Below are 14,804 nucleotides of genomic sequence, written 5' to 3' on the forward strand. Positions count from 1 at the left end.
CCCCACCCAGGTCTGGGGCCCAGGGCCTTTTCACTGTTAAGTTGCCTCTCATTTGTTTGTGATTGCACTGCAGTCTTTATGCTTACAACTGACATGGTACTATTATGTGGGAGGTACTCACTGTGCTTGAAGATTTCTTTACTAAATCCTGTGTATGAGTTATATAATACCTGCCTTTTCTTTTCTTGGCAACCGGATACCATGTAATAACCATATAGACATAGACAACGATATTACTCACAGTGCTGCTGAAGGTCCCTCCCCTCTTGTGACGAGCTTTACATTCAGCAGAATGTTATAATGTAATTTTTTTAATGTTGACTATTGCAGGTTGAAGTGTTTAATCATTTCTTTTGTTTCAGGTGTAAGGAAGAGGCCAGATGTCATGTGAAAAACGGAAAACAAAAACTGGTAGGTTCAAGGCTGATGTGATGTACAGTAAACCAGAGAGCAGTTAATTATTTCTTTTCTTCCTTTAGTAACTTGAGTTTTCATTTATCAGCTTGTAGTTTTTTTTGCCACATGCTTAAAGTTTTGAGGTACTCTGCAGTATCAAATGTCTGTCATCGCTCTCTTTTTTTCATTAACATCCTTATTAGAGACATCAGTTTTTCATACATTCAAATAAGCAACCCTTTGTTAATAAAACTCAAAAATGAAAGACAAACCAAAAATGAAACGGTGGCAACTGGTTCAGGCAAATAAAAAGTACAGTTGTGTACACTTACCATATTTGTAGATGTTCGAGTGTATTCACTGCTGCAGTCATTACATTTGGGTTATCTGCTTGCAGGTAGCCCTCAGCTGGCCTGATTCTCAAAGTCTTGGGTCCTGCGTCAGTTGCTGTCTCTTCTTCCATGACGATGGTAGTCAGGGGAATAAAGCATGCAGCCGACACCATTACATCAGTTTTTCTTGTCCCAGATGTCTGGTGCCCCCATAATGGGAAGCAATTATATATAAGATTACACCTCCAATTATAAGCAAATACACCAGAAAGCTTAAATACAGTAAACAAGAAGAGAGGTATAGCAAATAGAAGTCAGGGGTCTGGAGGGAGGGTAACCAGGACTGCAACAGTGAATACACTGAAACATCTACATTTATGGTAAGTGTACACAACTGTACTATGTTCTTCATGCTTCACTGTTGCAGTCATTACATTTGAGTAGATTCCCAAAGCTAAGGAAGGGAGGAGGCAATTAGAGAGCATTAGGACCAGCTATTAGGCCCTGCAAGACTGCCGTGGCAAAACCAGCTCTGGATTTAGAGAAAATAGGCAAGTGGTAATGCTTGGTGAAGGTATGAACAGAACTCCAGGTAGCAGCTTTTAGGATGTCCCTGGTAGGAATACCTCTGAGAAAGGCTGCTGAAGTCGATGCAGCCCTGGTGGAATGTGGTCTTATCCCCTGTGGAGTAGGTTTTCCATGGTGCTTATAGCAGAAATGAATGCAATGGGCTATCCATTTAGAAGTTTGCTTTGAAATGGCCTTCCCCTCTGCCCCTGCAGCAAAGGCAACTAGCAGCTGTTCAATTTTTCTGAGAGGCTTAGTCCTGTCCAAATAAAATCTTAGTTGTCTGTGCACATCCAAAGAATGCAGTATTCGTTCTCCTTTGTTCTGTGGATTGGAAAAGAAGGTTGGCAAATGAATGGACTGATTAAGGGCCACACTGGATACCACATTGGGCATAAAGGAAGGATTGGTCCTGAGGGGCACCCTGTCTGCATGGAAGATGATGAAGGGCTCCACTGCCATGAGGGCCTGTAATTCAGACACTCTTCTTGCTGGTGGTGGCTAGAAGGAAGGCTGTTTTCCAAGAAAGGAATTTCAACTCTGCAGTTGTAGCTGGCTCAAATGGAGGTAGAGTGAGCTTTTCCAATACAAAGTTAGGGTCCCAGGCTGGAGTAGGGACTCTCCTGGGTGGTCTTAAATTTTTGGCCTCTCTGAGGAATTGCTTTAGCAGTGGGTGAGAGAAGAGGGGTGGCTCCGTATTATAATGTGTTGAAATGGCAGAGGTGTGAATTTTAATAGAAGAGAAGGAAAGGCCCTTGTGAAGCATCTCTGTTAAGTATTGAAGAATATGCAGTAAACTGGGCACTGTGGTGCCCATCCCCTGAGTTTGTCTCCAGGAACAGAATCTTTTCCACTTTTCAGCATAGGATTTTCTAGTACTAGGCCTCCTTGCCTCCAGAATAACATCCAGCACTTGCTTACTGAGGGATGGTAATGGAGAGCTCAGGTAATTAGCCAGGCTGCAAGGTTCAGGGTTTGAAGCTGGGGGTGCAGAATCTGGCCCTCCTCCTGGGACAGCAGGGAAGGGGGTCAGAGGCAGGTGCCATGCTTCCAGCAGTGACACACTGCGCAAGAGGGGGTACCAGTGTTGGCATGGCCAGTCTGGTGCAATGAGTATTGTCCTTGGTTTGTCCCGTTTGATTTTTAGTAGAACTTTGGAGAGGCAGAGGGGGAAAGGCATAAACTGAGAGGTTTTCCAGGGGAAGGACAGGGCATCCACTTTCCAAGCTTGTCTGTGGGGAGTCCTTGTGCAGAATTTGTCCAATTGGTAGTTCTGAGAGGAGGCAAAAAGGTCTATCTCTGGGCTCCCCTATTTGTTTTTCAACATGTTGAATATCTTTGGTTCCACTTTCCACTCGTGTGGGTCCATGAGATTTCTGCTTAGGTCGTCTACCAGTGAATTTAGCTTGCCTGGCAGGAATTGAGCCTGTAGGTGCACTTGGTTCGCTCAAGGCTGCGTTCCACAGAGCCATGGCTAGTATGCAGAGGGGGTATGAGTGGGATCCCCCCACTTGTTTATGTACCACATAACAGTGGTGTTGTCTGTTTTTACCAATAATTGTCCTCGAAGGTTGTGGTCCTTGAAGGCTGTCAGAGCATTCTGTACAGCTAACATTTCTTTTTGATTGATATGCAGGTGCATTTGACACTGGTTCCATTTGCCCTGAATGCACTGCCCTGCTCTGCCAAGTGAGTCCCCCATGCATAGTCTGATGCGTCTGTTGTTACAGTTTGGGCGGCAGGGGGTAGAGTGAATGGCAGTCCCTTGTTGAGGTAGCAGGCCTCTGCCCACCAAAGGAATTCTGTCCTTGTACAGGGGATAAGAATCACTGATTCCAGGTCCTGAGAATGTTGACACCACAGGCTTTTTAGATACCATTGTAGTTTCCTCATATGCAGTCTTGCATATGGAATTAGAAGGATGCAAGAGGCCATGAACCCCAGGGCTTGCAGTATTTTCCTTACAGTTAACTGGGTCTTTGTGGCCAGTAGTTTGAAGTAGGCTGTCGAATAAACTTGTTTCTCTGGTGTGAGGTAAGCCATCTGGGAAGTTGTGTTCAAGCTTGTTCCCAGGAATACAATTTGTTGGCAGGGTACTAGATGAGATTTCTTTTCGTTTATGGTGCACCCCAATGAGGTTAGCAGTTTCTTTACAAATGCCAGATGATTTAATAGTATGTCCTGGCTTTCTGCCTGAATTAGACAACCATCCAGGTATGGGTATATTTGAATATTTCTTTGCCTGCAAAATGCAATGACTGGAGCTAGGCATTTTGTGAATACCCTGGGCGCAGTAGATAAGCCAAAGGGCAGTGCAGAGAACTGATAGTGCATGTAGCCTTCTCTGAAGCATAGGTATTTTTTGCAAGAATTCCTTATTGGGATGTGCAGGTAAGCTTCTTTTCAATCCAATGTTGCCAACCAGGCATTTTTGCCCAGCATGGGAAGCAGCTGATGAAGAGTTAGCATTTTGGAATTACCAAAACGGTGCTTAGGATAGATAGGTCCAGGATAGGATGCCAGGAGTTGTCTTTTCTGGTTACCAGGACTAGTCTGGAGTAAAAACCTTGTCCCCATTCTTCTGATGGGACAGGTTGAATAGCCGTGATACTTAGAAGAGAGAGAACCTGCTGTTGAGCCTCTGCCCAATGATTTGGGGGTAGGTCTGGCCAACCTTTTGGGATTGGAAAGGTGTGGAAGTGGAATCTGTATCCTTGGGAAACAATATTTAAAACCCATTTGTCTTGGGTAATGAGTTCCCAGTTTTTTGGATGCAGGGCGATCTTTCCCCCCTAAAGGCACAGTCAGTTGAGAAGAGCTTGGAAGGTTTAAGGTCAAGTCATTGTGAAAGTTTACCATAGAGGGTGTCTTACTACTTCCAGCTTTGGAAGTGGGAGCCCCCCACTGCTTAGGCCTGTGAGTACCTTGAGACTGTGGCCTAGGTGGTCTGCTGTTCCTGGGTTTGGACTGGGAAGACCTGGAATAAACCGGAAAGGACAAGTTCTTAGAAGGCCAATGCCTACTAAATTTGGCAGGCTGTACCTGCAGGAAATCTTTAACAGTTTTCATAGATTTAGCTTTTTCCTCCATCTTTTTAAGAACTGCTTCTTCTTTGTTGCCAAACAGACGGTCCTGGTTTAAGGGAGCATCCAGTAATTTGGCTTTAACATGATCTGGCACAGTTTGCTCCTTAAACCAAGCATGCCTTCTAAGAACAGACCTAGTAACAGCAGCCCTACAAGATGCCTCTAAGGAGTCAAAGCCACATTGCAAAGTATGTTTACCAACTTGTTCAGCAGAATGCATTAAATCCTGTAATTCTTTATTTTCAGCACAGTCAGGAATCAACATCAATTTCTGCTTAAGTAATCCAATAAAATGCTGCTGGTACTTTAACATATGAAATTGGCAGTTTAAGGCCCTAATGGCCAAAGTAGCAGAAGTGTATACCTTCTTACCCCATCTGTCCAGGGCCCTGGACTCTATCAGAGGGGGTAAGATTTCTGGCAGTAGTAGCTATAATGCCTTTGGGTCCCTATGAAATGGTATTTGGGTCTGCAGGAGATTCTTAAAGAGGAACTTGTGAGAATCAGGTACTCTGTAATACCTGTCAGGTTTCCTGGGAGCTGGAGGTAAGGTGTCTGGGGCCAGGCTAGATTCCAAGAAGGCATCATCTACAATGTCCAGTACAGGGGGATAGCTAAAGGCCTGTGTTGAGGCAGGAGTAAGAATGCCCTAAGCCTCTTTTTGGAGTCTGAGTAATCCTGGCTTTCCCATCGGAAATGCTGCCTAAGAGTGTGCAAAGTTTCACCAAAAGAGAATTCTTCTGGAGGGGAAGCAGAGGGAATAGACTCCTTTGCATCAGAATCCTCATAGGTAGATAAGGGCAAATCCTGGTCATCAGAAGAAACAGAAATTCCAGAATCCTGATCAAAAGAATCAGAAGGAAAATCAGTTCTAGGTCTCTTAGAGGGAGAAGGGTGGCTTCCCCTAATTAGAGTAATAAGGTCTTCAGCCATTCTTCTCATTTGTTTTTTAGGCATATGGGCCTGACCATGCAGTTTGGACATCGGTTTTCTAGGCGTGGATAGAGTCTTAGGCCGTGAAGAAGAAGATGGCGTCTGTTTGATATGCAAGTCAGTAGGCCTGAATACACCTTCAGAAGCCGGTGCCTGCACAGCAGCTCTGGACCCATCCAAGGTAGGTACATCCGCAGGTTCCATAGTCGAAGAAGCATCTTGCGGCATATCGGACTCCGAATGGGTCTCAGTAGAGGCCTGCGAATCTGAAGTAGTGGGTATCAGGGGCTGCGAAAGTACTGGCAACTAGCTTAACGGAAGGGGCAGCTTTGGACCTATGTGGTTTGTCTCTGCCTTTATCTTTACATTTTTTCGGAATGTTGGTAGTCGGATGGCTTACTGAAGCCATTTCTAGATAAATGAACTGAGTACAGAAATAGTTAGATGCGAAAATGAACAGACGACGAATAGTACGAGGAATAAATAAGGCACAAAACCAACAGCGAGGTACGTCGTGGTCTGGGGCTAAGCAAGGAATGCAGTACGAATTAAAATCTTTGAGGTATTTGCTTTCCACAAGAAATACAATTGTTAACTTTTACTAACATAGGTTTAGCGCAAGAAAAGGGGATCCCCAGCGGGTTACTTAGCTTTTTAGAAGACTTTGGTTCTGAACTCAAAAACGAAAATTTCAGGAGTCTGCCGACTGGCACTTGCAAAGTGCTTCTGCTTCGGGCACCGCCCAGCAAGAAAGACTGATGTAATGGCGTCGGTTGCATGCTTTATGTCCCTGACTACCTGACGTCATGGAAAAAGAGACAGCAACTGATGCAGGACCCAAGACTTTGATAATCAGGCCGGCTGAGGGCTTACCTGCAATCAGATAACCCAGATGTAATGACTGCAACAGTGAAACATGAAGAACATCAGTAGACTCCAGATGAAATAATTGTATTTAATGGATAAAATAAAGCGCTTTTCGTCCAGTATATTAACTTGAACTTCTTCAGATAAAAAACTAGCACAAATTAAGTTTTAAATACACCTCCCAGTTCTCCCATATGGTTGTTCAGTAGCAAGCTGTTAAAGGAACATCACTACAATACCATCCAAGGTCATTCTTCACTGTTACATAGGCATAAAAACATTGCAAAAAGTCTCAATTATTTAACCTATGTAAAATATTATTTAGAAAATAATTTTATAAAACACATATATTAGAACATTTTAGGGCATATTTTAGAACATTTATCTCCTCAAATTTTTCAGTTTTTGCATGCAATGAATTGAGTACATTTCATTCAATCTCGGGGTAATATATGCGTTTAAGCGGATTTGCCACAGTAATTCTAACTGTTCAATAATTACTGTAAGGGGTCCACCCCTTGAGTCCGTGTAAAGTTGTTCTATTACCTGGAATTTGAAAGTGTGGTTAGGTTTTGCACTTACATGTCTAGCTAATGCATTCTCTGTTTTGTTTTTTGAAATGTTGTACATATGTTCATAAATTTTACCTTTTAGTTTACGTTCTGCCTTTCCTACATAGAAGGAAGGACACAGTTGGTGTAAAGCAAGATAAACTACCATTTTGGATTGGCAATTATATCTGTTACTGCTTTTCAACACTTTGCCATTAATTTCTACACTTCATCCTTCCTGTATGTATTTGCAGTATGGACAGCTAAGACATTTAAACATTTCGGAATTTTTAATTATGGTGGGTCTCCTAACCTCCAATACGTTTTTCAAGTTCTTCCCTTTCCTGACTATAATTTTGGGGCTTGTGCTTAGTTTGCCCATTATTTCCCTGTTGTCCAATAATAAATTCCAATTTTTGTTTAGCATGTTTCTGACACTATTGGCTTCAGGGCTAAACGTTATGACAAGTCCAGTTTTGAAATTGCTAGCCATGTTTTCTGCATCAATGTTTGGGTTGCTTCTCTGGTTACTAAATTATCTTGTGTTTGTTCGCCTCCCAGTATAGGTTCATAAAAAACAGTGTATCATTTGTTTGTAACTTCTTCTATTAACTCATTCAGTAAAGTTGTAGGATAGGCTCTCTTTGGAAACGTGCTTTAAATTAATACACTACTGTTCAAATTCTAAATCAGTGGTTACCATTCTTGCTGCTCGTACCAACTGCCCTTTCACCACTGATCTTTTTTGGTGAAAGGGGGTGAGCACTTGAGTAATGCAAAAAGGTGTTTGAATATATGCTTTTTCTGTATATTTTTGCATTATATTTTTGCTTGCTGGCTTTCCTGAGGTGTACATCCAAGTATGGGATTTCTTGGTTATTATAAGTAAATGTGAATTGTAAAAAGTTACTAGTGGTATTAAAGTAATTAACCAATTCACTAGCTACCATTATGTCTCCTTTGATTATCATAACTATATCATCCAGGTAACGGGTAAAAAAAAAGCTATGGTTAGTCATTTCAACGTTCCCAAAAATATATTCATGCTCCCAGTAGGCCATGACTAAATTAGAAAAACTGGCTCCGCATGGGAAACACATGGTCACTCCAGTTTTCTGTAAGTAATACTTATTTTTGAAAAAAATAAAATGAAATTGTTGGTCAAGATAATGTCTAATAATTCCTCCACTAGATGTATTTCTGTATTGGGGACCCCTTTCCTTTTCATCATGGTAGATACAGATTCAGTACCCATTGCGTGGGAGATAGAGGTCTTTCTCATCTACTGTTAGAAAGTTGTAATCATTATTGTATTCAAGTAGGTTGATTTTCTCTAGGAATGACCATGTGTCCTTGCATATTTGGTATTCAATTGCTACATATTTCTTCAGTATGCTGTCTACAATTTTGGCACTGGCATACCTTCACTTACCCCTAGGAGAAAAACTCTTCTTTCACTCAAGCACCTGGGCCACCATTACCAAGGACCACTGGGTTCTGAACATTGTGTCTCAGGGATACAAATTTTCTTTCCACTCCCTTCCAACCCCAAAAGGGTTCCCATATCTACCACCAAATCAGTGGGCAGAGGCTCAAAAGCAAATCCTTTCCCTGCTCTCTTTGAGGGCAGTAGAGCACATTCCTGCAGAACAGACAGGCCAAGGTTTCTACTCCAGACTTTTTCTGGTGCCTAGAAAAGAGGGCACCTGGCGCCCCATACTCGATCTATCCATTCTAAACACCTTCTTGGTGATCCCAAAATTCAAAATGCTCACCCTCAAGCAGCTGCTACCCATGCTGTCCAAGGACGCTTGGCTAGCCACCCTAGATCAAAAAAAGCCTACCTCCACATTTCTATCAGGGAATCATGCAGGAAATATCTCTGCTTCAGGGCAGGATCTCAACACTTTCAGTTCTCTGCACGTCCTTCCCTTTGGCTTATCTACTGCTCCCAGAGTTTTCATAAAATGTTTGGCTCTGGCCATTGCCTTTTGCAAACAAAGAAGTTTTCAGATTTACCCATACTTGGACGACTGCCTTATTCAGGCAGACAGCCAGAAGAAACTGCTTAAGCACCTGGGCTTTGTAAAGACCCTACTAACCTCCCTAGGGTACACAGTCAATGAAAAGAAATCCAAATAGGTGCCCACCCAAAGGATAATCTTCCTGTTAGTAAGTCTGGACACAGCTTCCCAGATGGCATACCTTACTCCAGAGAAACAATTTTTTTCTGACAGCCTACTTCTCTCAACTAGCCACCAGGCCCCAGCTAACTGCAAGGAAGATCCTGCAAGCTCTAGGGTTCATGGCATCTTGCATACTACTCATTCCACATGCTAGACTGCATATGAGGAAAGTTCATTGGTACCTAAAGAGCCTTTGGTGCCAACACTCTCAAGACCTGGAAACTCTTCTACCTATAATTCCTTGCCTCAGAAAATATTTTTTTGGTGGGCAACAGCATGCTCCCACAACAAGGGAATGCCTTTCTCCCCACCCTACCCCCGCAACCCAGACCCTCACCACAGACACATCAGACGCATACGCTTGGGGTGCAGACCTGGACAGCAGGTGCATACAGGGCCAATGGAGCCCAAAGCAAATCCCTCTGCACATCAATCAAAAAGAGATGATGGCTGTGCAGCATGCCTTGATAGCTTTCAAGCCCCTTCTCTCTCCAGGGGCTCTCCTGATCAAAACAGACAACACCACTGTGATGTAGTACATGAAGAAGCAGGGAGGGGACTCAGTCTTACCTTCTATACAGCCTCTGCCAGGCAGCTACACCTGTTAGCACAATTCCTACCAGGCTCTCTCAACAATCTGGCAGACCAATTAAGCAGAAATCTTCTGGACCCACACGAGTGGCAACTCAACAGAAGTACCTTCACCCTAATAACTCAGAAATGGGGAATCCCGAAGGCTGACTGGTTTGCCTCCCACACCAGCCATCAGCTCAGCAAATTCTGCACCAGGGAGCATCACTGCATGGCTTGGAAAGTGGGTGCCCTGTCCTTCCCCTGGGTCAATCTTTTGGTCTGTGCCTTTCCTCCCCTACCACTCATCCCCAAGGTACTGCTCAAAGTAAGGGAGGAAAAACCAAGGACCATTCTTATACCTCCAGACTGGCCCTGCCAGCACTGGTATCCCTTGCTGCGCAGCCTGTCCTCGCTTACCCCCATGGCATCTTCCTCAGATTCCAAACCTCCTGACCCAGAGGGAAGGGGAATTCATGCATCCCCAGTTGCAGACACTCAGTTTGGCAGCTTGACTTATTCCCTAACCTCGAACCAATCTGCCAACCTCAGTAAACAGGTTCTGCATGTTATCCGTTAGGCCAGACGTCCTAGCATCAGAAAGTCTTATGCTGATAAATGGAAAAGGTTCTGCACCTGGATCCAGGCTAAGGGAGCCAATATGGCACAGCCCTCCCTCCCTCTCTCTCTCTCTCTCTCATCCTGGATTACTTAGCTGACCTACTACACAGTGGCCTCTCTTTCTCCTCTATAAAAATTCATGCCTCTGGTATTTCTGCTCATTTTCCCTCTGAGCAGCCCCTTTTCTCACACCCTTTGATCAAACAGTTCCTAAAAGGGGCTAGCAACTTGAGGCCACCCAGAAGGGCACCAACACCAGTTTGGGATCTTAACTTTGTATTGGAAAATCTCATCCTGCCGCCTTTCGAACCAGCTTCTTCTGCAGAGCTAAACTTTCTCTCCTGGAAGACAGCATTCCTTCTGGCCATCACTTCAGCCAGAAGAGTCTCTGAGCTGCAAGCACTCATGGCTGTGGAACACTTCATCATCTTCCATGCAGACAGGGTATCCCTCAGAACTAACCCATCCTTCATACTCAAGGTGGTGTCCAGTGTGGCTCTCAACCAATTCATTAACCAATCCATTCATTTGCTCACCTTTTTTCCTAATCCCCAGAACAAGGGGGAAAGGATTCTTCACTCTCTAGATGTGCACAGACAGCTCAGATTGTATCTAGACAGGACTAAATCATTCAGAAAGTCTGATCAATTGCTGGTTAGCTTTGCTACAGGGGCAGAAGGAAAAGCCATCTCCAAACAAACCAGTTCCAAATGGATAGCACACTAATCCATTTCTGCTACAAACAGCATGGAAAGCCTCCCCCCAAGGGGGTCAGGACACACTCCACCAGAGCAGCCGCTACTTCTGCAGCTTTCCTCAGAGGTGTCCCCCACCAGGGACATCTGGAGGCTGCCATCTGGACATCTGTTCACATTTTTACCAAGCATTACCACCTGCCTCTCTTCTGCCAATCCAGGGCAGGGTTTGCCTCTGCAGTCTTGCAGGGCATCCTAGCCAGCCCCTAGTTTCATTGACTGCCTCCACCCTTTTCCTCAGCTTTCGGAATCGACCCAAATGCGATGACTGCAGCAGTGAAACACAAGGAACCATAGTACAGTTGTGTACACTTACCATAAATGTAGATGTTCGAGTGTAATCATTGTTGCAGTCCTGGTTTCCCTCCCTCCATCCCCCTTTCTTCTCTTTCTCCTTTTATTGCCTTTTTAACTTGCAGGTCTCCTTTTCTTACAAGGAACTTATTGGTATTTATTTCCCACTGGTGAGGTTTCTTCCACCAGAACCTGGCCTCCAACTCGGGGGCTCCTGACAGGTTAGGGCAAGAAAAACTGATGTAATGGCGTCGGCTGCCTTACTTTATACTACGGACGTCAGTCCTCAAGCAACAGCAACCGATGCAGAAATACTAAGGGCATGGGCTACCCTGGCAGGGATAAACCCAAATGTGATGACTGCAACAGTGAATACACTCGAACATCTACATTTATGGTAAGTGTACACAACTGTACTTTCTTAAGGCGGTCACATTACTTTCTATCTCCTTCCTCTGTTGTGGTGTCTGTCCACTACTCTGCCTGGTTTGTCCAACGTCTCATCCAGCTTGCTTTACTTTGAGACAGCTGTAGGACAATACTGATTTAGTATCTATTCTAGTTTTCTTATCTTCTATAGCCTGTCTCCCATCTTTGCTTTTCCTAGTTAGGTGTGTCCCTCCCTTCCATTTTTGTGCTGATTACCTAAATGTCCTTTTCCCCACATCCTTATTCCTTCACCCATATTCCTTCTTGCAGCTCTGCTCCCCACCACCTGTGATACTGTCCATGTACCCTCCTTGTATTGCACGTTCTGTAGCTCCCTGACATTTTCTACGTCTTGAAGGTCTTTTCCCCCCATATTGCTAGGCTGTCATTTATGTGTAGCAACATCAGCCCTTTCCTGTTTATTTTCCACACATTTTTGCTCCATCCATGACTGATTTTCATAGCTTTACTACCAGTTTACTAGCTCACCACTGACCCTTCCCCCAGTACATCAGAATCCTGTGTCTTTAGGTCTCACACCATTGTATTTGTGTCGTGCTCTTCCTCCAACTCAAACCCACACAGTGATATGATCAGTGTCTGCTAATGGTGTCTTCAGCTGAACATTCTTGACTGCTTCTGCTAGAGCTCCTTTTTTCTTTTCTTTTTGGTATAGTCTTGCACTAGTTGGTTGAGTCCATCATGGTCTGTCATCTTGGTTAAGAATAATAACAGTTGGCTACTCTGGTATAGATAAACCCTGTACTAAAGCCCAGTCATCCTGGGTTTGATTAGAGGCTTTGGGTGACTGACAGAGCAAAGGAAGGATGAGTGTGCCCAACCTGGGGTAAACATGCTCACTGTTGGCTCTGCCTAAGGGGAGGTGTGATCCAAAGAGAGGAATTGCCCTTCTATGCAACCAGCTACCTGGGGGGAGGGGGGCTGGGAAAAGGAAACGTGCCCAGGGTATATAAAGTAAAATGAAAAAAAACTCCACCTCAATGAAAGAACACATGGCTGAGCCCCCAGGATAGCCTTAAGATCTTGACCGGCTCCAGCAGTACCACTGAAGCAAGTTTTTTTTTTTTTGGGGGGGGGGCAGTGTAGGAGGATGCTGATTTGATCGAGCATAGACATAGGGCACTGGGGGGCCAGGCTGGTATGAATGAGGTCAGAGAGGACCAAAAAAAAAAAAAAAAGAAAGACCAAGTGTAGGTAAGACTGATTTGCTGATTAGGTTCATTCTTTAATCACAGGACATCTGGAGTATCCCTGAAAAGAGGCTTCATTGGTCCCATTCTTTTTTTCATCCCATTTGTAGCTGTTTCTCCCACATGATCCCTTCGCCTTAGTCTGCTTCATTCCCCCTGCTTGTGCTTTTCTGATGACATGTGCATGTGATACCATTCCCCCACTTTTTCCTTTACATCTTTTTCCACCTTGGCTTGTCTACTAGCCTCCCATTACCTCCTCCTTTCCAGTCCCTCTGTATCCTTTCCTCCCAGACTAGTCAGTTTACCACCATCTGTAGCTCCCATAGTCGTTCACCTACATATTTAACAACCTCTGCCATGCAAAAGCTTCCCAAGCCTCATAGCTGCTGTGCATTCTGAGCAACTCACAAATTTCCCCCTAGTTTTCCCATCAATCCTGTACTGCTCCTTTCATCTTCCATTTTTATCCTTACTTTTCATCCTTTTCTGTTATATTTTTTTTTTTATGGGCATGTCTTTTTTAATCTACACTGGCCTTTTTGCCTCAGGTTTTGTCCTTGACCTGCTAATCAAGTTTCTGGGCAACTGACAGACTGAAGAGTAGTTAAGTGCAGGAGACAGTAATTTGCTTAAAAGTTCCTTTACCTGGGGCTAAAATGCAGCTATGCCAGGCATTTGTTTCTAACAAGGCAGTATGAAATCTTTTGAAAGCAGTCCAGTCATATCTATTTTTATTCACATACTGGAGAGTAAATTTGATTTTATAACTCCAGGAAGTAAAACTGGACTGAAAGGCATGAATACAAATTTTTATCTATCCCAACTATTGTGCACCATCTTTAAAAGACAAAATAAATTAGTAGTGTCTGCAAACCTAAAGTGCATTAGTTGTGAACCATTTCATAAAAATCAATATGAGCAGTGAATCAGCCAGTGAAAAGTTAAAACTACATTTGAAAAGGGGATAAAAGGGATCTTATAAGAAGTGGTCCACTTGTATGGCTGTGTTCCAGAGGCATTAAGATAGCTTGGCACTCAAAGCTTTTCAGAGTGCCAGCTCCCCCCATTCCCATCATGCTTCTCTTCCTCATATACAGTTATGTGTGGCTGACGGTACAGCATGCACCACCTTACAGCAAGCAGGTTTTTTTGGTTTAATTCTCAGCTTTGGCGCTTTCTGTATAGAATCTGCAAGGCCCTACTATGTTTGCTTTTCTTCCCCCATTCTATAATTCAGCGGTAGGTGAATTGGTGCCTCTAAATTGTCCATAGTTGTGTATGCATGCAGTATGTATGTATTGCAGGAGAAAGGCCTTGCAGTCTACTTCCATTTCCTGCTTGCTTCACAAGTTCTTTGTAGTGACTGCTTATGGAATTGCTACAGAAGATCGATGCAACTCAGCAGGACTGGATTCCTGGATGGATAATGATACAGATGCATGAAACAGAAGTGTAACCGGAACATCAGTACTGCAGCCATGCTTGGCCAAGGATTCAGCCACTACCAGATAATGTCCAAGGACAAGTGTTTAAAAACTGAAGAAGCTGTTAAGCATCTTTTTTCGGTCTCCAGTATTGAAATGTAGTAGGTAGTATCCCCACAAAGCAAGTGGCCATTTTTATTTTTAAATTTTTTTTATCAGGGTAGAGCACTGATTAGTTCTGATCAACTTCAGTCAGCCCAGGATCAAAAACTGACCAGACATACAAAATAGACAAGAGTATAATAACATGTAGTGACAGTAAAACAGTACGATGGTATTGTAATGCTTTGGATACACAGTACTGTAAATCCAGTATATTTTAATGTCCAGTATGTTCAAACATTTCGGATATTAGAGTACAAGAAATTAAAGATTTGAAAAGAAGCATGGGATCTTAGTGGTTGACTTAAGAGTTACGTAAAACAGTCTAGGCCAGTAGCATAGAAAGTGTGTGGTAAAGAGGGCATTTCCCGTTGGTGCAAAGCGTTAGAGGCACACTTGAGTGAGCTAGCTCTACAT

The 14,804-nt window shown here is 43.6% G+C and overlaps 1 protein-coding gene across 2 annotated transcripts in view; it reads left to right on the plus strand.

Annotated features, from left to right (window-relative positions):
• CHMP7 (charged multivesicular body protein 7) overlaps positions 1 to 14,804 on the plus strand; it is a 421,425-nt gene that overhangs the window by 99,600 nt on the left and 307,021 nt on the right. For both annotated transcript variants that reach the window (XM_044083012.1, XM_044083013.1), the window contains exon 5: positions 363 to 411. In XM_044083012.1, coding sequence (XP_043938947.1) covers positions 363 to 411 — 49 coding nt within the window. The remainder of the gene's footprint in view (positions 1 to 362; positions 412 to 14,804) is intronic.

This window comes from Protopterus annectens, chromosome 9.part0 (assembly GCF_019279795.1).
Source record: "Protopterus annectens isolate FY-2018-M chromosome 9.part0, PAN1.0, whole genome shotgun sequence".
NCBI classification, from domain to species: Eukaryota; Metazoa; Chordata; order Ceratodontiformes; family Protopteridae; genus Protopterus; species Protopterus annectens.